Source organism: Gopherus evgoodei, chromosome 4 (assembly GCF_007399415.2).
Source record: "Gopherus evgoodei ecotype Sinaloan lineage chromosome 4, rGopEvg1_v1.p, whole genome shotgun sequence".
Lineage (NCBI taxonomy): Eukaryota > Metazoa > Chordata > Testudines > Testudinidae > Gopherus > Gopherus evgoodei.
Genome location: NC_044325.1, coordinates 120332174 through 120356954, shown reverse-complemented (window position 1 = coordinate 120356954; position 24781 = coordinate 120332174). Strand labels below are relative to the sequence as shown.

Genomic DNA, 24781 nt, shown 5'->3' with positions numbered 1-24781 from the left:
TAAGGATACAAAGCACGGCAAAGTAATTCCCCATGGGGAACCAGGGAAGGGGGCCTGTGATCCAGCTAACAGGCAAGTCTCGCCCTAGGGTGCATGATCCATCACAGGTATTAGCATGAAGTACCCTGCACCCTGATGTCTTTGAGATCAAAGAAACGCTCACCTGGTGGTGATGGTCACATTCTCCTCCATGTGGTGATTCTGCAACCCGCTGTCCGAGCTCTTCAGCAGACACTGGTATTTTTGGAAGATTTCACTTGGGGCATGGACCCCATAGAATAGTTTTTTGTCCTCGATTTCCTGGGTGTAGGATCAGAGAGAAGGGAGATTAGAGAGACATACAGATGAAGCAAGTATCCAATGGGATTGGACCGTTAGCAAAGAGCTGCTCTGCAGGCAGGACGGTGGGAGCTCTAGAGAACACTCAGCTGCAGAGCAAACCACTGCAAAAAACAGAGAACCAAGAGGAAGCAGAGCAGCCACTTTCAGAGAATGGTGTGGAAAGTCTCATCCTCTTCAGGGCCCTGTCACTCTGCTCCATTAACTTTTCTCCCCCACTTAGATCCTCTTTCCCTCCCACTGCTCTCCTCCTACCTCACTTCCCTTCCCCTGGGCGAGAAGGTTCTCTCCTCCTCCTCCTCATCAGCTAAAAGTGCTTCTGCTCTCCACATGCCAGCCCCTCTTCAAACACCCTTTCTTTCCTTCCCAGCGTGCTTCCTGCCCCGTTCTCATCACCAGTAATTCCTTGGGCCTGGGCTACATGGAAAAGTTACATCAGCATTGCTACGTCTTTCAGGGGTGTGAAAAATCTACCCTCCTGAGGGACGTGGTTATAACAACCTAACCCCCACATAGAGCACAAGGTCAATGCAAGAATTCTTCCATCAATCTAGCTACAGCCTCTCAGGGAGATGGAATAACTAGCGTGATGGGAGATCCCTCCCATCGCTGTAGAGTGTCTGCATTGAAGTGCTACAGCAGCACAGCTGTAGCATTTTAAGGGGTTCTCAAACTTCATTGTACCACGACCCTCTTCTAACAACAAAAATTATGACACGACCCCATGAAGGGGGGACTGAAGTCTGAGCCCAAGGGCTTTAGCCCCAGGCAGTCAGCTTTGGCCCAGGCAGGGGGCTTGGGCTTCAGCTTCGGCCCTGGGCCACAGTTTGAGAGCTGCTGGTGTAGACAAAGGGACTTGGTATCTTGACAGGGCCAGACAAAGAAGTAATACAGCCAGGTGTGGCAAACTGGGAATGTTCTTAATGTTTTCTCTGAATACTGTGTTGGTGCCTCAGTGTCCCCTATGCAGTTCTTATGTATCTAAGTGATGGAATAAGGGTGTGTGATTGCTGCAGAGCAAAGGGCCAGTGCACCTAAATGCCTGACATTCTGTCTCCTAGCAACTGATGGCCTGGGCCCCTTCTCTGCAAAGGTGCCAACTGAAGGTGTTGGAGACAAGGAGGTCAGATGACCTCCTGGCCCAGGAAAGGAACTGAGCAGAGAAGGAGGGGCTGGAGGGGGTTTTGGAGTCTGGAGCTGGTTGGAGACGAGGAATGAAGTGCAGATGTGGGGGTCTGGCTCACTGCCCCCCAGAATGGACCCGGCCAAAGGGTCCAGTTTGTTGTATCTACAAGCTCTGTTTTAGATGCTGTTCCTGTCATTGAATAAACCTCTGTTTTACTGGCTGGCTGAGAGTCAACGTCTGACTGCAAAGTGGGGGTGCAGGACCCTGTGGCTTCCCCAGAACCCCGCTGGGGCAGGCTCGCTGTGGGAAGAGCACAGAGGGGCAGAGAATGCTGAATGCTCCAAAGAGAGACCCAGGAGGTGAAGACATGTGAGCTTATTGCCCTGAACAAGTCTGCTCCAAGGGAGAGGAGGCTCCCCAAAGTCCTGACTGGCTTGGTGGGGAGCAGTTCCTGCCAGAGCATCGCCCGGTGACTCCGTGACACCAGGAAAGGGCTGATGTTGCCTCTGAGGGCAGGAAGAGATATGTATCAATTGGACAAATAGATTTTAAGACCAGTGGGGACCCCTAAATCATCTAGTCTGACCTCCCATAGAAACACACCTCATCAGTAACCCTTCTCACTCCAGGAGAGAGGGGTCCGTCCAGAACAGGGTCAGAGGTTCCATTGATGAAAAAGGTTTGGGGGCAGGGTGAAAGCTCAGGACTGAATGATCAAGGAGGTTAGATTGCCCTCATCCCCAGAGAAAGTGGTTCCTCCAGGGCAGCATTAGAATTCGCTGGAGGGAAAGCTCAGTCTTGAATGAGCAGGGAGGCTGCAAGTGGCTGAGAAAACCAGGTACAGAATTCTTTACAGCTGTTATTGGCCTTCCTTATGCCCTCAACCTTTGCTGCTCCTGGAATGGGTCTGAACTAGCCCTCCTGGTATGGAGGAGGTGGAGAATGGGCTCATGCATTAAAGAGCACAAAAAGCAATGTCTTGCTTTGTGTAGAGAACCAAGCCCCACGTACGTTTGATGGGAATGAGCACCCAAGCACCTTAGAGCAGTGGAGAAGGAACCCTGGATTGTCACTCCTAGGAGGAGTGATCTAGTGGTGTTCCATGGTGTGGATGGTGAGGAACCCTGGAACTGCCTGACTACAGGCCATATCCTCAGCTGGTGTAAGTCAATGCAACTGTGTTGATTACAGTGGAACTGTGGTGACTTACATCATCTGAAGCTCTGGCCTGCCATCTGTAAAGCTATAAATCCAGAAGGTGACTGAGCTTCTTGGGAGGCTGCTGTCTAGGCTTCCAGGGGCAGGTGATCATACTAAAGTTGCACACCATCTGTCTGGAAATCATTTTAGGTGCTGCCTAACATCTGCACCTGCTGCTCCAAACAGGCTGATTATGTTTTGTGACACAAACAGTCAGGATCTTGGACTGTGATATCAGGATGGGATTTCTTCCGATTTCTTAAAAAAGAGGCTGGGGGAGGAACCATGACCTGGCCGGCCCAAGGGCAAGAGCGGAGGGGAAGCTTTTGCGAGTCTTTCGAGCCAGCTATTTCCCCTAAGCTCACAGAGCCAAATCCCTAAGATCTAATAGAACTTTTCCAGGTTCTGTGACACAATTGCTCAGAGCACTAAGGGCACAGTCATTCAGCTCAATCAGTGATCCTGTGTATCCAGGGACCTGCCCTCCCCTAGTTAATCTCACCTCGATGGTAAATCCTTTGTTTTCCAACTTGTCCAAGAATTCCTTCCTCTTAGCATCCTTCTCGCTGTCAGACTCGTGTTTGTCACATACTAGGATGAAGTCCCACTTCATCTGGTTCTGGCCAAAGGAAACAGCCCAATGAAATCAGCTAGCAGTGGCACTGCAAGGGATATTCTTACAGCTTCCTCTGTGTGTGCAGAGGCCGGACTCTATCTCATCAGGCCAGTCTGGAGGGCCCCTAGGATTCCTTCTCAGCGGGAAAAGGGTGAGGGCTTGTGTGTCGGGGGGGGCTCCCATTGTTGCTGGGAGTAGTGGTTACCCTCTGTCCACAAAGTCAGAGCGGGGAGATCAGGATGCCAACTGTCTCCCAGTGGGCTGGCGAGGATGCCCTGGAGACTTTTTCAGCACTAGTTGAACAGGGAGGGAGAGGCAGTCAGACTGTGGCGTAGATCTACAATTTGATGTCACGTGGGGCTGTGATGCACTCACATCATAGCTTGAATGTAAGGGCTGCTGCAGCACAGGACAGGAGGATCGTTACTCACCGGGACCAAGGGCTTCGTCTCTTCTGACTTCCCAGAGCAATTTTCCCTTAGCTCAATTTTATCCTGTGGCAAGAGGGAGAGAATGAAAGAGGAGAGGGCATAGAACATTCCATGGGATGGCATCATCTCACACACATACCTAGTATCTTAACCCACACTCTGGGAAAGCAGGAAATATGCCCATAATTAAGGTCTCCTGGGTCAGGACCTGCATCCTCCTGCTTTAAGTAATGGGGGGAAGCTCTTAAATGAGGAGTGAAACCAGTTCCAGCTGGGAAGAGCAGATGTCCAGGATTTCACACCATATTATAGCTTAGAAAGGTCCCCCTTTTCTGTTAAGTACAGAAATAATAAGAACTCTTACCAAAGTACAAAGTCTTTCATCCCCAAGGACTTTGCAGACTACACAAAGATTTACCCTTAACTGCTTCTGGAAAGCAGCCACCACAGGAAGTAGAAGAGAAAAGCTGTTTAAGAGCACTCAGCAACACTACACACTAGGTTAGGACAGAAAATGGAAAACAAATCATGCATCCAAACTGCAGCTCCAAAGAAAATTCTAGCTGGGAAGTATTTCAGGGATACGGCAGGAAGTATAAGCAAGGTGACAGGAAGCCACATCTGAGAGACGTGATTGAACTGCAGGAAAAAAGGATCAGAAGGAGAGACTGAGGAGCTGATTGATTGCACTGAGGTGCTATCTGAACACATGGGATCCAATTAAACTACATAGGAAGGAAGCAGAGAGGGAGGGAAAAGATCTATTTAAATTTTTCTATCTTTGCTTCTGGTTACTTGTTGGCTGACCTGGAGAAAAGAAAGCAGGGATAAGGGATGCAGATGGTTTAAGAAGGCAGAAGTGGATTAAGGTTCACCTTTGTGCATGCATTTTCAAATGATTAGTCACGCTGCTTAAAGTTCACTTCTCCTTCAAAACTGTTTGTGTAAGAAAGGTCAGCAGATCTGCTTTCTCTGTGTATTTCATTCATACCTGTTGGCTTTACTTATGACTGCTTCTTCCTTCAGTTAGCTCTGCACAGCTGGCAAAGCTAAGAGAGAGGAGTGAGCTGGATTCTCTTCCTGCTTGTGTATCATTAAGAGAATTGCTTGCCACTTTCCTCGTGTGCAAGAAAAACCCTTGGAAGCAAGAGGGCTGGACAGGTGTTGCTGGGGGCAGAATCTGAAGACAATCAGGTTGTACAGGTGTGATTGAGGATATAATTGACCGTAGAGGCTGGCTTTAATTGGCCTGCAGCATGTGTGGTAGTGGGGAGAGGAAGCACAAGTTGGCAGATAGAGGCTTCTGAATACTAACTCTCTGTTACTGACTGCCATCTGGCCTTGAGGAAGTCACTGAACATTTCCATCTCAGCTGGGGTGACAGTAATATTTTCTCACATCACTGGAGTGTTCTGAGGATGAGTTAGTGGTTGCACTGAGCTTTTGAAGTGCAAAGCACTGCACAGAGGCTAAGTATTCTCATATATTATAATGCCATGCGGGGAGAGGGTTAGTTTCAGGGCAAGGTGACCAGAGCTAGAGACAGAGTCACTCACACTGTGTTCTGTCCTGTAGACTTTACATTTGTAACCTTCCTTAAGGACTGCAAGTGTACAGCATCTCTAGGGAAAATATAACCAGCTTCAGCAGCTCCTAGTCAATAGTGTGATGATTAGCACACGCTGTTCATAAGCTGCCAGTGGCTCTTGCTTCTTGTGGCCTGAGATATTTGTGAGTCTACATAGCAGGGAAAGAGAAAACCATGATGGATCATTATCAAACCCTTTAATAACCTTGAAAAGGCCAGCAGGGGTCCAGAGATGCAGCCCCTCCCAAAACAACCTGGGAAAATCAGGAAAGGAACCTCCAGCTCCTTGGCTGGTGTAAATCAGCAGAGTTCTGTTAACTTCAACTGAACTGTGCCAATTTATGCCAGCTGAGGATCTGGCCCCAGATGTCGTCTAACAGCATGTGGCTCCCTGCACCAGTCAATGTCTTGTAGTGCACCACATTTGTTTTCCAGCACAGCCTCAGACTGGTCATTGTGACAGTGTTTCAAGCTGGGCAGACAGCTTAGATGTGAAGGTGGAAACAAAGAGGCCAACTGGAAACTTGGCTGCAATGTGTGTTTGAGTGGTGCTGCTCTTAAGGAAGAAGAGTGCATAGCCAGAGAATGGCATTTGTTTTCAGTCACGGCGGGAAGGTCATTGTAAACCTTTATGAAAGAACTGAGTGAAGCACAATCTGAGGCTCACATGGCTCGCTTCTGATAAGGGGACAGGGCCAACCTTGGAGAAAATCTGTGATCACTTGTTCTGAAGAGGTGGGGCAAAATTCTCCTCTCAGATTTGCTGGGCTTCTGCCTGCTGAGCACCTGACATGTGCATCTACCACTGGCTGCAGTATGGAGAGAGAGGAAATTCTAAATGGACCTCTCAGTGATATGTGCAGCCTGGGTCAAAACCCATGAAAGTTAATGGAAAGAGTCTCATTGCCTCCAATGGGCGTTGGATCAGGCCCATACAGAGAGCAGCACACCCAGGCTGAGTACTGCCACACAGACCTGAGAGGAGAAGTTTGCCCTCCATATACCAGATTTATCTAACGTCTGGTTAGTTAAGCAAATCTTATGGATCCTTTTGGCATATGGGAACCTGAAAATAGGAGTGGTGGTAAGAATCGAGGCCATATTCTCAGGTACTTTAAATAAGCAAAGCTTCATGGATCTGTGTTTATTTACAGCAGGATATGACTGGGATTGGTCTGCCTTCGAGAGGCAGGGCTAAAGAAGTGATTTGATGCATTGTCTGTGATGTGCAGAAGGAAATCTGCAAGCAAACTCCTGAGCACAGTGGCAGTTAATGCGCTTTTCTCACTGATGAGTCCACAGCCCTGAGCAGCAAGACAGTCTTTGATGTTTATTTTAAATTGTGAAAGTGAGAAGCAGGGGTAGCTGCACTATCCAGAGATCGAGCAAAACAGGCAGATTGCCTACCATGCTTCAGCGTCCATGTGAGTATCTCCACACTCTGAAAGACACTGTGAAGTATTGACAAGTTACAGCACTAACATTATGCTTGGCAGAAAAACAGGTATTTGCTCCTCTGCAGAATGATTCACGCATACTTGGGTGTCACCATTCAAAGCCCTAATTAGGGATAGCAGGGGATGAATTCATTCAAAGGTAAACTAAATCCATCACCTTCATGCCTTCAAAGACAAAGTGCATTCGATTAATACTCAATGTCCTCGAAAGCAGTGTCACTTCTGGAAGTGTGCAGGAAATAGAAGAGGAGCAGATCAACCTAGTCTGGCTGCATGTTCAGTACATAATGCATGGCCAGTTTCTTACAGCTCTGTGGTATAGGGGTTCTTTACTGCACACATACCACCTCTGCAGCAAACCATAGCTTGTTTGATAGGGGTATGGTCAAAGGGATCTTAAAAAACTAGCCAGGGGCTCAAATGACAAAATTGCAATCTGCATTTCAAATGCTCCAAGGTTCAGCAGAGTTTAGATCTAGGGCAGGGGTAGGCAACCTATGGCATGTGTGCCGAAGGCAGCACGAGAGCTGATTTTCAGTGGCACTCACACTGCCTGGGTCCTGGCCACCGGTCCGGGGGCCTCTGCATTTTAATTTAATTTTAAATGAAGCTTCCTAAACATTTTAAAAACCTTATTTACTTTACATACAACACTAGTTTAGTTATATATTATAGACTTATAGAAAGAGACCTTCTAAAAACATTAAAATGTATGACTGGCACGCGAAACCTTAAATTAGAGTGAATAAATGAAGACTCGGAACAGCACTTGTGAAAGGTTGCCGATCCCTGATCTAGGGTTTTGGTTTCAGTGTGTATAAAGACAGGAGCCATTTGTGAAATTCAGGTCTGGATTCAGAACCTCCCCCAGAAAGTTCAGGACTTAGATCTGAACCAAAATCCCACCTCAGAGGCCCTACGCTCTTTCTGATGGGCCTTACAATTATGGTTGACACTGCTGGTCTAAATCTGCTCTCACTTGCACCACTGCAATCCCATTGGCCTCCATGTGATCACACCAATGTAAAGGAGAAGAATTTACCCCTTCCATGAACTACTGATACTTTCAGAAATGCTTCCACAAAAATCTGGGCACCAAACCCAGACGTGGTGTGAGCAAGTACAACTCCACTGACGTCGGTGGAGCAGCCCCTGGCTTCTGCTTCCATCTCTTGTTTATGCTGAGTTGCTCATTTGTCACAACATCAGGTTTGTTGAGGCAATGAAAGAGCAGCCAGAAGCAAAGGCTTGAAGGGCTGAGGGAGCCATTCAGAATGGAAGAGCTGGTCCAATAGCAATGACTGCAGACTCACTCAGCAGTGGAAAGCATCAGTCATAGACAGCTGCTTGCCATCACTGTCCGCAATCGTTAAACTGGGATGGCTTGTGACATATCTGGCAAATTAACGAGGCTCAAATTCAGGAGCTTCTGCTGGACTAATTACCGGTCTGTATATGTGCTCTCACGATGAATCCTGGCCAGCAGATCTGCCTCCTGCATATTGATGACTCTCAGTCGGGATCCGTGTGCAAACAACTCAAGTTGCTAATGAATGACCTGGGATGCGTGACCTGGGATTACAGAACCATTTAAAACTGAAACCGCACTGCTCAGATGAACGTGAGGGAGGTTTCAGCAATACAAGCATTGAAGTTCCTCCCTTATTCCACATGAAACTTTCAGTTCCTTCCTTGTTAATGTTCTCTAACTTCCTGGTCCTCCACTCAGTGATTGGAACTGGAATCTTACCTCACACTTGCTTGCATAAGCAGCACTCAGCCCGTGTGCTAGAACCAGAAGAACTCGTCTGCCCACTATGCCACTGGGGCAGCTCCTGTAACTGAGGCTCTGTGCCCTATAACACAGCTGATGCTCTGGTGTTTGAGGAGTGGACAAGAGGGCACTACCTGACTTTGACTACATATGCGCATGCCCCTGCATTTACTGGCTTCAAAGCACAGACCTCCCTCCCCCGACCTCCTCCTGCCTTCCCACAGTGCTCGCAGGGAGCTCTTGGAGCCCTGAAATTGCCACTACAGCCCTCCCTTAGGCCACACAGTGAATTAGTGGCACAGTTGGGAACAGAGCTCAAGAGTAACTGGCAGACAAACCTCAGCTTTAACCCCTAGAAAATACAGGGGAGGGGTGAGAAGAGCTTTAAGCCCTCTTTGTGCCTCCCGGATCCTCAAGCTGCTCTGCACCAGTCTGGTTCCCATGCTGCAAGTTATAGCAGCCTGAAGGCTGCTCCAGCTTGCACTGGCTGCCAGTAGACATTGGGAGTGCCACGGCATGCAGGAGCCCTAGAAACGTGCCTCTTTATTCCACCACAATCCCTGTACCAGACAAGGGAGAAGGGGAGCATAGGAGCACTGCAGTGTCTTCACACCATCTGAGAGTTGCCTGATGCATCTGGCCCACTCTAAGCTGCTGCATCTCTAAGGCTCACCTTCTCTGGTTCCCTCTCAGCCTTATCTCTGTGAGACATATTTTGCTAAGATACTCCACTGCGTGGACCAACGTTTCAGCTGCACCAATGGGTGCACAAACGAGGGGCTGGTCGCTACAGATATGCTGGCCACCATGTGTCTAGATATGCTCTGAGCAGGGTTAGATAATAGAAAAACAGCTGTGGCCTGTTTACAGTGGCGCTCTACATTTCTGCCACTGGTGCAGCTCTAGCAGGGCCAGGAATGGTGAGCAACGTTAAGTGGAAAAGGCTAGTGTAGCCATCCCTCTGTCTTACTTCCTTTGTTCAGGCTTCCCTCTCTGATTCCCTCTTGCCCCACTCCTTCTGGCTGCCTTTCTTCCACTGGCCCTCTCCCAAGCTGCCTGAAGGCTATTTCAGTGGGACAGCCTAATCTATCCCCGCAGCCCTGGCTCCTGATCAGCTGCTGTGCATCTGTTTTTCCGGAGTCACACCTGAATCATGGCATCCCATGGCTCAGAGAAGTTTTACATTAACAGAATGACATCAGAGAACTTTTCCAGGTATTTACACTCCCAGTTAGGGCAGACGCATGTTTCCGAGGCCTTACAAGCAGCTTAGAGTGGGAAATGCCCCAGGCATCAGTTTCCTGCTAAATTAGTCAGTCTAGAAATAATCAATAAATAGCAAATCAAATACTATGTGCACTTTGGGCTAACTCTAGCCTCATTGCCAACCGGAATAGATGGGCTGGGAATGGCCAGATATGGAGGGCTGTGGGAGGAATGCTTGCCCAAGGGGGCGGAGCTGTTCCACAGCTCCAACCCTAATGGCTTGTGCAGCATGCCCTGTCTCCAACACGCTTCCTCCAGGGTGGCGAGGACCTAACAATCCTCCCTTTGACAGATCTTGCCCTCCCCAAGTCTATCCAGGCCATCCTCCATTTAACACACACTTTCTGCATTTTGCTGTAAGGGGAGTGTTCATTATGGTTTCCACAGCAACAATAATTTGTTCACATTGCACATATGCATATTCAACAGGCATTACAGGTAACTCCATATCCAGCAGAGCTGGTTGAATAATGACAAAAATGTATTCACAAATTAATGAAACGCCGATTGCTGAAAACAATTCATTAATACTGTACCTGATCCTCTCTGGAGCTGGCTGATTAGTGGAAAAAACTTCTTCCCATCTCTTCCTGTCCCAGCCAAGCTGTGCTTAGCACAAGACCAAGGCAAATACAAAGATGGCTTTAAGCCTCAGTTACTGGGGCTGTCCTGCATCAGCCTGGATCTCCAGCACAAGTCAGAGCAACCTTCAAGTTGCTCTAGCTTGCCCTGGTTGGCTAAGGGGCCATTATAATCCTTTCCCTGGACACCGCCTCCCATACCGGGGGACCAGAACCAGGACAAGCTATCACACCACCAGATACACTCTTTGCACAGGGGAATCCTCAAGGAGTCGGTTAAACTAACTCTAGGGGTGCTTTATGTAGCTGAAACAGCACAATGCAGCCAGAGAGGGACCCAGGATTTGGCCCTATGAGCATTTGAGGAGGTTGGATTAAGGTGGCTGTGGCAATCATAATTCTGAATTGGCTAAGATCTGTGTAAAATTTTGGCCCTAATTCCTGCCTTTAACAGAAGCTATTGTATCTCTTCCCTGCCCCATATTTAGGACCCTAACAAATTTACAGCCATGAAAAAACGTGTCACGGACTGTGAAATCTGGTCTCCTCTCGTGAAATCTGGCCTTTTGTGTGCTTTTACCATACACTATACAGATTTCACAGGGGAGACCAGCATTTTTCAAACTGGGGGTCCTGACCCAAAAGGGAGTTGCAGAGGGGTCGCAAGATTATTTTGGGGGGGGTCACAGTATTGCCACTCTTACTTCTGCGCTGCCTTCAGAGCTGGGCAGCCGGAGGGTGGTGGCTGTTGGCTGGGTGCACAGCTCTGAATGCAGCACCCCATCAAGAGCAGCACAAAAGCAAGGGTGGCAATACCATACTTCCCCATCCTTACTTCTGCCTTGCTGCTGGCAGCAGCTCTGCCTTCAGAGTGGGACTCCCGGCCAGCAGCCACCACCCTCTGGCTGCCCAGCTCTGAAGGATGCGCCGCTGCCAACAGCAGTACAGAAGTAAGGATAACAGTACGGCAAAACAAAAACAAAAACCACAACTCCTTTTTAGGTCGGGACCCCTACAATTACAACATTGTGATATGCCAGATTTAAATAGCTGAAATCATGACATTTACGATTTTTAAAATCCCATGACTGTGAAATTGACCAAAATTAACCCTGAATTTGGTAAGGCTCTACCTATATTGGAAGAGCAGCTGAACAGCTCCACGACCTGGGAGAAGGTGAGGAAATATGTAATCCCTCTACCTCACTATTAGCTTTAACCTGCACAAGCGCCATCTGCAGAATCCTGAAACATCATTCTCCTCCAAGGTGCAAAGAATCCTGTGGCACCTTATAGACTAACAGACGTTTTGGAGCATGAGCTTTTGTGTGTGAATACCCACTTCGTTGGATGCATGTAGTGGAAATTTCCAGGGGCAGGTATATATATGCAAGCAAGAAACAAGATGGAGATAACGAGGTTAGTTCAATCAGGGAGGATGAGGCCCTGTTCTAGCAGTTGAGGTGTGAAAACCAAGGGAGGAGAAACTGGTTTTGTAGTTGGCTAGCCATTCGCAGTCTTTGTTTAATCCTGAGCTGATGGTGTCAAATTTTCAGATGAACTGAAGCTCAGCAGTTTTTCTTTGAAGTCTGGTCCTGAAGTTTTTTTGCTGCAGTATGGCCACCTTAAGATCTGCTACTGTGTGGCCAGGAAGGTTGAAGTGTTCTCTGTAGGACCTCCCTACAAACACTAGCAGGCATCCTCCTTTCATATGTACCACATCTACATTATCTCTAGCACATCTACCACTGGCCTTCAGAGGATGCTCAGGAGGGTCCATCACCTTGCTATAGACCACAGAGCTCCTGTGCGTAGGCCCATAGGACTGCTCACACTACACTGATAAGGGCTATTCACGTGAGTGAAGTCTATAGGATTATTAGGTCCCATTTATTTATTTTTTCCTTTACATTCAGGGTGGTTTATGGCTGTTTTGGTACCCGAATGTCACAATGAAAATGAATGTCTCTGATCTTTAAGAATCATTTGCAACAAACAGCTTATCACCACACTGACCTCCACTCAGCCTCAAGAAATTCCAAACTCTGAGGAAACTTCAGTTGAATTGACCCATAATACATTTGTATATTTCCCATTCATTCCCGTCTTCTTGGGAGATTCCAAGAGTTGTTTTGGACTAAGGAAAATGCCTGATCTTTCTTTCTTTCTTTCTTTCTTTCTTTCTTTCTTTCTTTCTTTTTCTACAGAAACAAAACACCTAACTTCTCCTTTTAGCTAAGTGGACCTTTCCCCCTCACTTTAGCGTGTTTCAGCAGCTTCTTAAAAGCTCCAGGGCCAGATCCTCCGCTGATGTAAATGGGCGACTCTGCACAGAAGTCAGCAGAGCTCTGCATTGAAGAGCTGAGGCCAAGGTTCAATAAAATGTATTTCTCTAGAGGCCAGTGATTGCTTCCCATCCCTCCTTTCTTTCTTTGATTCCCCCTCCCCCCCCAGCAAACCCCACATCACTTGAACGTAAGTGGAGCCTGTAAGCAAAACTGCTCGGCACCGTTGGGGAGCTAGATCGCCCAACAGCTCTGGGGAGATGCCCTGGGAAACCGTGAAACTGTCATGCCACGGAGTGCCGGGAAAGGGGAACTCCGTTTGCGGGATGCGTTCCCAGAGCGGATCGCGTTGCTCCGGGGACTGGAGGATGGCGGGGTGTGAAGCTGGATTGAGAATCGGATCGGACTTTACAAGGTCCAGAGACTTTGAACAACAGGCGCCGAGCGGTCTTACCTGCATGGTGGAGGGCCCGGAACAGAACTAGTCTCCCCTCTCCCGAGACACGGAGCAGGGCTGTGCGGATCGCGGAGCCCGGGCTGCGAGAGGGAACAGCGGGCTGGGCTCGGTGTCCCTTCCTCAGTCTCATCGGTTTCCCAGGGGCTCCGCAGCAGCGCCAGGCTCTCCCTCCTCCCGGGCGTGGACGCAGCCTCCCGCGGCGCGGCGCGGCGCGGCGAGGTTTGAGGCAGGAAGGGAGCTGTCTTCTCCTGCACCTGCCGGGGGCGTGAGGATGGGGAGTGGCAAGGCCCTGCCGCCGCTCGCCAGCTGCGTGTGGCTGCCCTGGGGAGCCGGGTGCTCACGGTCCCACCCACCACTTCCAGCGGGGGAACCTCCTGTCTTGTGGAGGGGGGGCTGATTTTCCTGGGTGCTGAGCACCAAGCGCCCCCCACCCCGACTTCAGCAGCAGCAGGCAGGGCTCAGCCCTTGGGAGAACCTGACTCCAGGCGTCAAGCCCTAGCCCCGCTGAGGTCAAGGAGCGTTTTGCCATTGATTTCCATGGGGCCAGGATTTCCCCCAGGCCTGTTAAGTTGGGCACCCAGTCAGTGGCCAGGTTTGCTGAAGGTGGGCCCCGCTGTCATGAAGGGGAGCAGGCACTAGCCAGAGGAACGCGGCCCTCATCCCCTCCGTTCCAGCCTGTCCCATTTTGTTCCTCTTGGATTGGATTAGTAGCTACTATTGTGCCCTAAGCCCCCTAGGCCCCAGTCCTTGGCTTCCTCCTTTCCTCTGTCGCCTGCCCTGTGCTCTTCCCCTGCTTCCTTCTGTCCCTAGGCCTTGCTGTAGCTCTTCCTCTGGGTTTTCAGCGACTGTTTTCCCTCATTCAGAGAATCAGAGACATGTAGGACTGGAAGGGACCTCGATAGGTGACCTGGTCCAGTCCCCAGCACTCAAGGCAAGACTAGTATTACCTAGAAAGACTGTCCCTGACTAGTCTTTGTCCAACCTGTTCTTAAAAACCTTCAATGATGGAGACTCCACAGCCTCCCTAGGCAATTTATTCCAGTGCCTAACCATCCTGACAGTTAGGAAGTTTTTCCTAATGTCCAACCTAAACTGCCCTTGCTGCAATTTAAGCCCATTGCTTCTTGTCCTATCCTCAGAGGTTAAGAAGAACAATTTTTCTCCCTCCTCCTTGTAACAACCTTTCCTGTACTTGAAAACCGTTATGTCCCCTCTCAGTCTTCTCTTCTCCAGACTCACATGTTTCTCTAACAAGTAATAATGGTTCGGACTTCCCTGTTCTTTCCCTCCATCTCACCCCTTACCCTGGCCTTTCTTTCTGTGCCTGCAGATTCTGTATTAGTACGGCCCTACCCCGATATAACACAAATTCAGATATAACGCGGTAAAGCAGTGCTCCAGGATGGGAGGGGGCTGCACACTCAGGTGGCTCAAAGCAAGTTCGATATAAGGCAGTTTCATCTATAACGCGGTAAGATTTCTTGGCTCCTGAGGACAGCGTTATATCAAAGTAGAGGTGTATTGGTATTTTGTTATGTATTTGTACTGCAGTGTGGTGGACCAGGACCCCATTGTGCCAGGCACTGCACAAACACAGAACTAAAGGAAGGTCCCTGCCCCAATGAGCTCACAGTCTATAGGTCTTCCCCATTTTCACCCATGCTCTTTCAAGGCCTGATCCAACTCCTAAAGGGAGACTTTCCATTGTCCTTAGAGGGAATTGGATTGGACCCTCTGTCTCTCCTCCTCTCCTCCTCCAGTCTCTTTTCCCTTCCCACACTCGCTCATCTGTCCCATCCCTCTCTCCCTTTTCTCACCCCATCAATTCCTCATTCAGTCTTTCTTCTAACCTGTCCCCTCACTCACTCTCCATCCTCCCCAGCCATCATTCACCCTCTACTTCTTCCCACCCATACACCCATCATTCTGTCTTCTGGCCCCACCCTCTTAATCATTCTTGCCGCGCACACCCCCACTCCACCAAACACTCTCACTTACCCTCCGCCTCTCTCAGTTATCCTTGGAGAGACTCAGTCCTCCTGGCTTTTTCTTCCCCTCCCTTCTTCATTAGCAGACTCGGACAGCAGCAGACCTATGGTGCCATGTTAAACTTGGGACTTTCCTGCAAATGGGATGCTCTGGGGACCTCCCCTGAAGGTAGGTTGCAGCTTTGGTCCTGACTTTCTCTGGGCCCCCCACTGCCCCTTTCTCCATTCCACTGCTCCAGCCAGCAGTAGGCGGTCTGAGCTGCTCCAACAAAGCCTCAGAAAGCTTCCTCTCATTCTCCAGGAGCCGCGGAGGGGAAGGAATGGTGGGCCAGGCCCCGGAGGTAAGAAGGGAAAGAGATAAGCGGTAATTGGAGGATTTGAACTGGCTTCAAATTTCCCCTGCTTAAAGGAAATCATTTTTATTCCTGTCCAATGATTGTAGACAAGTTCACTGAGTCGGGGAAAAGAAGGAAACAATAAAACAACATGTCAAAAATGGTCCCAACGCTCCATCAGTAGGACTGGGAAGCTGGGCAAATCCCAGGCCTGCAGTCTGTTGGCATGCATCAGGCCAGAAAAATCAGAGCTGCAGCTAGGGACACTGGGAACAGCAGTAGACTTCCACAGCTCTTTTAAAGTGTGTTGGGTGGGCCCGATCCTCCGCTGGTTTAAGTCAGTGTAGTCCCCACTGAACTCAGTGGACTTTTGCTGATTGATACCAGTTGAGAATCTGTCTTTGTATTTTTTTAATGGACTTTTTGTGTAATGTGAAAAAATTACAGAATTTCAAAGCTGTGGAAATCTCCTGCTGTCCCCTGTGTCTCTGAGTGAAGCTCTGATCACCCTCACATGGCCAGGCTGATAATCTGGCTGCTTCCTGCTGTATTATGTCAGATTTTATTTGATATGCTATATGGAGCATTTTAAAGCAATAGTTATCAGTGACTTTAAATCATAAGTGAACAGTGACACGCTGCCAATATTTGAACCAGGGGCTCCCACAAAACTTTCCCCCTCTAGCCTGTGAAAAGCAGTTATGGTTTAAGTTTAAATGGAACTCAGATCAAAACCAACCAGGAGGCTGCCATCAAATCAAAGCTACCACACTTGCCCAGATGCTTCTGGCACTCCTGATTCACTCTCCTGCCAATTCTGCCTCCTGCTCCCTTCTCTTTACCCCCAATGATCCTGGTAACCCAACTTTATTAGTCCATTGGCCCCCTCCCAGCAGAGGGCCCAGACCCGCCTTTATCCACTCCTGCTGACAAAGCCAATACATTGTGGAAGGGCGGGGGTATGAGATTTCCTAGAAGGGGGAAAAAGGGACAAAGAAATCTTTTCATTTGTTTTCAACAAAGCACTTTCTAATCCCCATGGAAGGAGATGTCACCACGAGCTGTACAGACTTAATATTAAGTGCGTTTCCCTGGAAATGCTCTGCCCGCGTTCCCGAAAAAATATTTTGAGTATTTAGAGTGTATGGCACTGTGTGCAAGGTGTGCCATCTGAAATACAGGATGGTGATTGGGTGGCAGAGAGGGCCTGAAAGCCTTTTAGGGGACCAGGGAGTCAGGGGATGGTGGTTTTTGGAAGACTTATCTCACTCTGGCCACCTACTAGTTCACATAATTCTCATTCACACATGCACATTCACATATATAGGGGTGGAAATATTATACTGAATAGCTGTTCAACCTGATCCTTGGGTTATAGCTCTTGTGGTTAGTACCCTCACAGAGATGCAAAACTATTCTGCTAACTCAGCCTGGCTGCCAGACCAGGTGAATGCCTATTACAGTAGTTCCAAGCCAAAAGAGTTCAAAGCCCATCTCTGTGATGCAGAGAACAAAAGGGTGAGAATTGCTGGGCTAGCCCCAGAACCCGCCAAGCCCAGAGAAAGCTTAGGCTGAAGTGTATGTTAATTTTTTATTGAAGTTAGCACGGAAGACAAGGGGCGTATTTGCATGCTGTGTTTGGAGCAGGGTGGAATGGGTGAAGAAGAAGGAGGAGCTTTGAAATGTACACACCACACTCTCATACCTCTCACCATGTGTAAGTGTTTTCTGAGTTTTAATCTCCTTTTTCACTGAGCAAGAATAAATCCCCATTCTACCTCGCTACAGCACAAGGTTTCAGCCTCCTCAGTATCCTCCTATCTGGATTCCTTTATGTTGTTCCAAAAGCTACACAAGGGGCAGGTCTACACTATAAACTCACATTGGCGCAGCTGCACCAGACACTGTCAGGAGAGAGCTCTCCCGTTGGCTTAATAACTCCACCTGAACAAGAAGCGGTAGCTATGTCAGTGGGAGAAGCCGTCCCAGTGACTGTCTACATGGGGGGTTAAGGTTGGTAAAACTCTACACCCCTGAGCAACATAGTTATAGCGCAGTAAGTGTGTAGTGTAGACCTGGGCAAAGTGAAACTCTTCAGGTCTATATACACTACAGCTGCGATACTGGCACACAGGGGCATGTGCAGAAATTTAACTTTGACCCCTTTCGCAAAGGCACATTCTGTGCCCTTCCCCTTCCTGGTCCCAGGAGGAGCTCACTCTTCCTTCCCCACTCCTGCCATGGCCCAGCAGGAGCTCACCCTTCCTTCCTCCCAGCCCCAGGGCCAGGAGGTGCTCCTTCTCCCACGTCCCCCACTACTGTGGCCCCAAGGCTGGAGGAGCTCTGGGCCCCTGATGATTACTAGAGGGGGGGCTGTGCCCCTGCTTGCCCCCCTTGCGTATGCCCCTGGTGGCATAGCTGCAGTGCTGTAGTGTACATGATTCCTACATTTACAGAAGGGGTTTTCCATCAATGTAGTTAATCTCTGAAAGGCAGTAGCAAGTTCAACAGAAGAATTCTTCCATTGAACGCCAGGGGTTAGGTCAAGCTAACTACTGTGAGCAATGCACAAAATTTTACCAACCCTGAGCGCTGTAGCTAAGTCGATCCAATTTTTTTAGTATAGACCAGGCCTAAGCAATGTTGGGGATTTCTAGATGCACTCTGGCTTGTGAGACAGCCAGGACTTTCAGGGCCTGACTCTACACTCAGTAAAGTCAATTTCATTCAATAACTTTGCCAAATGCCTTTAACAGGATCAGGATCAGGCCCACAAGTCTGAAAAGAGAAGAGTTCCAGATTTCCTGCTATGTGTATAGTCAGTTAAGCAGGAGCTTATCTTGTGGGGATTGAAGGGAGTGAAAGCTTTAGTGTGTGTAACGGCAGAATAGCAGCAGGGTTATAGGATGAAGGTGTGTGTGTGTGTGTTTGCACATTTTCAGACAGCTGATAAAGAATGGGACAGCAGTTTCACTTGATAGGAAGGATCATGTTTCTCTTTACATCAGAAGAACAAAGTCCAGGTGTGTCTTAAAAGCCTTTAATCTGTCTTGGTGCAAGATCGTTATCAGATGGCGGTGAAGTGGGATAATGCCATCTCTTCCCAACTGATCCATGTAGCTTGAGTTTTTGGAGCTGTTACTGGAAGCAGTATCTCTCCTAGTGGCGTGAGAGGGTAAACATTTTTTCTTCTTTAAGTCTGGAGGAATTTGGAGGTTATGAAAGTGGCAGGTTTCTTTCTTTTCACAGCTACTCCAGCAGTCAACATGACAAATTAAAATGATGGTGCTCTTCTTTCATGTCCAACATGCCAGGCACAAACTGCCACCTGCATTATTCACCAAACTCACTCTGCTGGATTCCCTACTTCTCACACGCACAGTCCAGTGCAGAAGTTGGCGGTGGTCAGAAGACACAGTTTAGCAGGGAGATAGACCTTAGAGAGGAGAAGGATCTTTCAGTGTCTTGATGAAGATCTTGGTTTCATCTGGCTGAGTGCTGAGTGTTCTGGAGCTATAGTTCGCACACGCATGGAAGAGTTTGATGAACAGCAAGGCTCTCCACCAATGATCTCCCTGGGTTCTCAATGAAAGAAGGCTGCAGTGCACACACATTTAGGATGGCACTAAAATATTTAATGAGCTGAACTCAATCCACAGGAACTTCACAGGAAAGTAATTAAAATTACACCCCTTCCTGCACATATGAGCCGAGTGGCAAGAGAGGAAGATTAGCCTATGGAAAAGGGGAACTGAGAGCAACTATAGCCCAAATGGTTTCCTGGTGCAAGAGAGGGCCGTTGGGTTGCTGGGGGAACTAATTACACATCCCTGATTATCACAGTGCACAAGGTTAATCCTGAAGGCATTCTGCACCAAAAATGTAAGCATTCTGCACACATTATTTTAAAATTCTGCCAATTTTATTTGTCAAAAAAATGTGGAAGCTCCAGCATGGCATTGGGTAACACAGGCCACTGGCTGCACAGAGGCAGGAGATCACTGTGCAACTCCCCTATCTAGGACATGGATTCAGTAGTGAGGCTGCACCCAACCCTGACACAGCGCAAGGACAGGGCCTGCCCCAGAAACACCACAGAGCCCTGACCCTCTGTGCCAGGTGCACCAGGTGTGGGCAGGCAGGCTCAGCAAAGCAGGACCCAAGTGTGGAGGGGCTTAGTGTGGGGGGACCCAGGTGTAGGTTGAGAGTGTTCTGTGTGGGGCAATCTGGGTGTGGGTGGCTCAGTGGGGGATCCGGGTGCAGGGGGGATCTGGATGCACAGGTACTTCTTGTGTGTGGGGCAGGGGTGGTTCTGGGTGCAACGGTAATGTGACTCTTCAGTGGGATCCAGGTTAAAGTGGTTGGGGCTCAGCAGGGGGGTCTGGGTGTAGCAGGCTCAGTGAGTGGTCCAGATGCTGGGGGGTCCAGATACCGGGGGAATGGGGCTCAGTGGGGTTGGGATCCAGGTGCAGTGGTTTGGGGCTTGATGGGGGTCTCCGAGTGTAGGTGGCTCGTTGGGGTCGTCGAGGTACAGGGGGAATGGGACTCATCAGGGAGGGGGTCTGGGTGCGGGGGGAGGGAATGAGGCTCGGTGGGAGGGTCTGGGCATGAAGGTGTCTGGATGCACAGGGGTTGGATGGAGGGGGGGAGCAGCTCCCCGTACAGAGATTTCTTCCTGCCCCCTGCAGCTGAGGAGTGATGGGTCAAGGAAGAGCGGGGATGAGGGGGGAGTTTTAAGAGCTTCCTACAGCCAGGGGGAGAAATCGGGGCGGTGGTGTCAGACCTGGCCGCAGAGGTCGTGCAGGGGAAGAGGAAATCCTGTGCTCCCCAGCCCAGCCGGGACTAGCAACTGAGCCCGGCGCAGGGTAGAAACCACCAGCCGGTTCTTCCCCAGTCCCGCCCATGCTCCACAGTGATTTATCTCTCTGCTGGCTGCCCTGGGCACCCAAACCAAACTTCTGGGGAGAGTCACATGACTGCTTTTGTGGATTCCCTTTGCTTCCCCATCAGAAAATCATTTTTTCTGTGAGGAACATAAATTCTGTGCATGCGCAGTGGCATAGAATCCCCCCAGGAGTAATAAGTTAGAGACATGTAGGGGCTACTCTAGTTCACACCAACTGGCTAAGGTCTGTCTTGCAGCTTACGCTCCATGAGAACTGGTGTAGTGCAGGCATGGCCTCCTCCACACCCATTGCCCGTGTGTGTGCGCATTGGAGCAGCTGGTATAGAAGCCAGCTACACCACTTTATGCCAGCTGAGAGCTCTCCTACATGGGAAGAATTGTCAGCTAGCCAGACAGGACCAGATTCTGCTACTGTCTGAGTGGCACAAAGTGGGTGGAACAGGATAAGCAACTTCAGTTAATGATGTCAAACTACCGCTGTGAGTCTAATATTTCTTGGGCATGTTATTCTTAGTGTTCCTTAGCAGTTAGTGAAAATCCAATTAGAAAAGCGTGTGTGAGAAACCTGGCCACAAATTTAGACCTTAACAACAAAAAGTGTTACCCCAATATAAGGGACTGTCTTACATCGCCATCTAGTGTGCTCCAATGATAGTGGAACAGGAGCAGTTCTGTTTCAGAGAAGCAGGAGTCTTTTTCTTTCTTTTGTTAATGTTCTTATTAAGGGCCTGATTCTGCTCACTGAGGCCAATGACCATTTCGGTTGATTTTAATGGAAGTGGGAATAGGCCCTGCCTCTTGATATAAACACAGAAGGCTTAATCCTCACTTGGAGTATATTGATTTAGTTCCACGGAAGTCAATGGGGTTATGCTGATTATTTACACCAGATGAGAATCTGGACTAGCCTGTGAAAGGTGTATATGATTACACAGTGCTGGGCAGTTGGGAGATTAAACAATTTCTGGAGGAAGAAGAAAGAATCCTTGCACTCCCCTGTCCTAATCCAAACTCTATTTGCAATTACAATATAAATTCAGAGTAAATCCATTTAAATCAATAGACTTACTCCAAATTTACACCACTACACAAAAGCTCTCCCTTGACAAGCTGTGAAAAACATTTTGCATAAAATAAACAGACTCTAGTGATTAATTACCCTCAGATAATAATGTAATAACTAACCTTTCATTAATAAAGTTCCTGTTGCATTCAGCACACTCAGTGGAAAAAAATGATTCAGGATGCTTTTAGGACCTCTGCTTTTTTCAGAAATGTAGTGGTTCTCATACATTGTAACTTCAGTCACTGGCATTTCTTGTAGCTAGTGAAAGCTTCTTTATACCATATTACTCACGGGATAACCAGGAAAAGGGCAGTATTTCATATGGGGAGGGGTTATGCAGTATTCAGAATTGCCATATTATGTGTAAGTGGAATTGATTTTTCTGGATCAACAATGAGCATTAAGATATCATCCACTTACTGTAGAAGGTTATATTGTAACATTTTATTCAAAAGACACAATACATATAAAGTATCAGGGGCTAGTCATGTTAGTCTGTATCCATAAAATTATAAGGAGTCTGGTGGCACCTTAAAGACTAACAGATTTATTTGAGCATAAGCTTTCGTGGGTAAAAAACCCACTTCTTCAGATGCATAGAGTGAAAATTACAGATGCAGTCATTTTTATACTGACACATGAAGAGAAGCGAGTTAACTCACAAGTGGAGAACCAGTGTTGGCAGGGCCAACAGGGTGGATATAGTCCACTCCCCATAATTGATGAGGAGGTGTCAGTTCCAGGAGAAGGAAAGTTGCTTTTGAGTGAATTTCATGGACTTTGCTCATAAAGCAAGCAAGGAAAACTGTGGCTATGCTGACCATGTTGGAGTTCATTTTATGTACAGGTGAATGATTTAAAACACTTCTTGGAGTATATGGTTTTAAAGCAGTGTCATTCAAACTGCAGCCCCAGAGCCAAATGCAGCTTGTTGAGTCACAAAGTTTCAGCACTTGTTAAGAACTGCTTAGCATGTGCTGCCATCATGTGGCCATTTCATGCCATAGATCTATTTCCCTTCTTTTTGCATGGCCTCCATTAGTCCATTGGTTCTTATACTTTTGTACTGGTGACCCCTTTCAAATAGCAAGCCTCTGAGTGCGACCCCCTCCCCCATCAAGTAAAAACACGTTATATATTCAACACCATTATAAATGCTGGATGTAAAGTAGCGTTTGGGGTGGAGGCTGACAGCTTGTACCTCCCCATATAATAATCTCGCCACCCCCCAAAGGGTCCTGACCCCCATTTGAGAACCCCTGCATTAGTCTAATCTCTTCCATATTGTATCCAAAGACATGGTATGTGAAAAAAGTTTAAGGCCCTCCTCCCATGTAACCATAAAGAAAGGAAGTTGTTTCAGGACTTCCCTCCTCACTAGCATCAAGACAGAATGGTGGCAACCTACCTGTCCATGCCCTGCATGAGGGTCACAACCCCTTGGTTGAGAATCTGTACATTAGTCCTGTATTTGCATTTGCAGAGCTTTGAGATCCTGATCCAAAGCTCACTGAATTTGATGATTGATTTCAGTTGACTTTGGATCAGATCCTGAGTGAGGGCAATGCACAGAACAATGATTAGGAAACTCCTGAGATGGTCTCAATGTACAGCTCCCCTGAAGGAAGTGAGGATGTATTAAGAGCATTGCCGTATACAGAACAATGAGTTTGGGGCAGACAGGGCCATGTTGCCCTATATCTAGACACTTTAACTGGTGTACGCCCAAAATGGTGTCACTAAAGCAGCTGTGTTGACCTAGAACTGATTAGGCTGTCCACGTGCAAATTAAAACCGCTGGTAACTGTGCAAAATACCATCACAGCTGCTTTTTGTTGTTTTTACAAACCAGAATACACAACAGCCCTCATTAATGCTTCAGAGTACAGATTCTTCTGTCTGAAATACATGCATCACTTCATCCCTCACAACAGATAAGCAGCTTGAACTGTAGTGGATCACCACTCTCCCACACTCCTGGAATTTATTAAAAGAACAGTCTCCCAATTCCTCTTTCCTCAGTTTTCTTTTTCTCTCTTCCTTATCTCCATGGAGAGAATGAAAATGACAATTTTGTCTTCATGCATTTCTCCTTCAGCATGTTATCTGGCAAGCACTGGCCTGCAGCTTGAGATCGTCTCCGATTTCGCAAGCTAAACTTGTATTCCCCAAAGAGCTACGACCTGTTTGACAACACAGGGATATTAACTCAAGTGGCCTGGCCAAATTAAAATCTTGAGTAATTGTATTCAACCCAACTAAAAATTCCTCCTGCATTTCAATTAGATATGCTTTTCTTCTCCTCCTGTCCTGAACCACTGCCTCCTCACCACAGATTTGGTGCCCCCTCCCTTTTTCATTGCAAATCACTAGCATCAGAATCAGTGACTAGGAAGGGCACAGGAATTCCCCCCGCTTTTTACATCTCCAGCCTCAATCAGTCTCAGGCCGTAGGCCCAGGCAGTGCTTATGGTGCACAGACCAGGGCTGGGACAGGATAGGCCGAGCCACCCTGCACAGGTGACCCAGGCAGGGCCAGGGGGTCTGATGGGGTTTACAATGGAGAGGCCTGAGGGACGCCAGATGGCAGCCAACCACAGAGCAGAGCATGCCCAGTCAGGCCTTGGTGTACTGCAGCCTCCCTCTGCCCCGGGGATCAACTACAGCAGCCCTGCGCCAAGCAGAGCCACGCCCCGAGAGAATGCACCCCGCCCCCAACCAAACACCCAATCAGGAGAGGGTCCAGTCAGAGCCGCGTGCGCAGATGACCCTGCTGTGGCCACGACCCAAGACAGAGAACGGAGGCGCAGGGGCCCCAATTGGCGACCCAGACCCCAACCCTCCCGGACTGCGCACGCGCAGTGAGAGCAGTCGCTGCCCGGGAGGAGGGGCTGACGCACGACGCACGTATCGGCGGGTGGTGACCTACGTGCGCAGGGGCGCGAGGGGGCGTCCCTTGTGAGGTGCTGCGGGCTGATGGGGCCGGCCGAGCCGAGCGGGGGCGAGCGCGGAGCCGCCTGAGCCCCGCCGGCCGGGGCGACGCCATGCGGCGCGGGGAGAGGAGGAGCCACGGCGGGGCGCTCAGCAAGGCCGCCCTGGAGGAGCAGCCCGACGGCGGGGTGATGGAGGTGCCCCCGGGCTCCGGCGGAGACTCGCCGCCCGCGGCTCCCGGCAGCGCCGCCCCCGGGCTCCGCCGCAGCACCGAGTCCGAGGTGTACGACGACGGTACCAACACCTTCTTCTGGTGAGAGACCCCCCCGCCCTGGACCCGAGCGAGCCTGGCCCGCCCTAACCCCCCCAGCCCCGAGCCGGAGCGAGCCTGGCCCGCCCTAACCCCCCCAGCCCCGAGCCGGAGCGAGCCTGGCC

At 49.0% G+C, this 24781-nt stretch overlaps 2 protein-coding genes across 9 annotated transcripts in view; one reads left to right on the top strand and one right to left on the bottom strand.

The window, feature by feature from the left end:
* Window positions 1-13423, bottom strand: part of ANO9 (anoctamin 9) — a 41731-nt gene extending 28308 nt beyond the window's left edge. For 2 of the 5 annotated variants that reach the window (XM_030560751.1, XM_030560754.1), the window contains exons 1-4: window positions 13118-13421; window positions 3713-3775; window positions 3168-3284; window positions 164-300 (exon numbers count right to left, since the gene is read on the bottom strand). In XM_030560751.1, coding sequence (XP_030416611.1) covers window positions 164-300; window positions 3168-3284; window positions 3713-3775; window positions 13118-13123 — 323 coding nt within the window. In that variant the 5' untranslated portion in view covers window positions 13124-13421. Of the gene's footprint in view, window positions 1-163; window positions 301-3167; window positions 3285-3712; window positions 3776-5268; window positions 5450-13117 lie in introns of all 5 variants that reach the window. The other 3 variants (XM_030560753.1, XM_030560752.1, XM_030560756.1) reach the window with 3 other exon arrangements.
* An 11036-nt stretch (window positions 13424-24459) lies between these two features.
* The window catches only part of PTDSS2 (phosphatidylserine synthase 2), an 83860-nt gene continuing 83538 nt past the window's right edge, over window positions 24460-24781 (top strand). For 2 of the 4 annotated variants that reach the window (XR_004000130.1, XR_004000131.1), the window contains exon 1: window positions 24481-24659. Coding sequence is in view for 1 of the 4 variants with exons in the window: in XM_030560747.1 (XP_030416607.1) it covers window positions 24460-24659 (200 nt within the window). In the remaining 3 variants the exon portion in view is untranslated. Of the gene's footprint in view, window positions 24660-24781 lie in introns of all 4 variants that reach the window. The other 2 variants (XM_030560747.1, XM_030560750.1) reach the window with 2 other exon arrangements.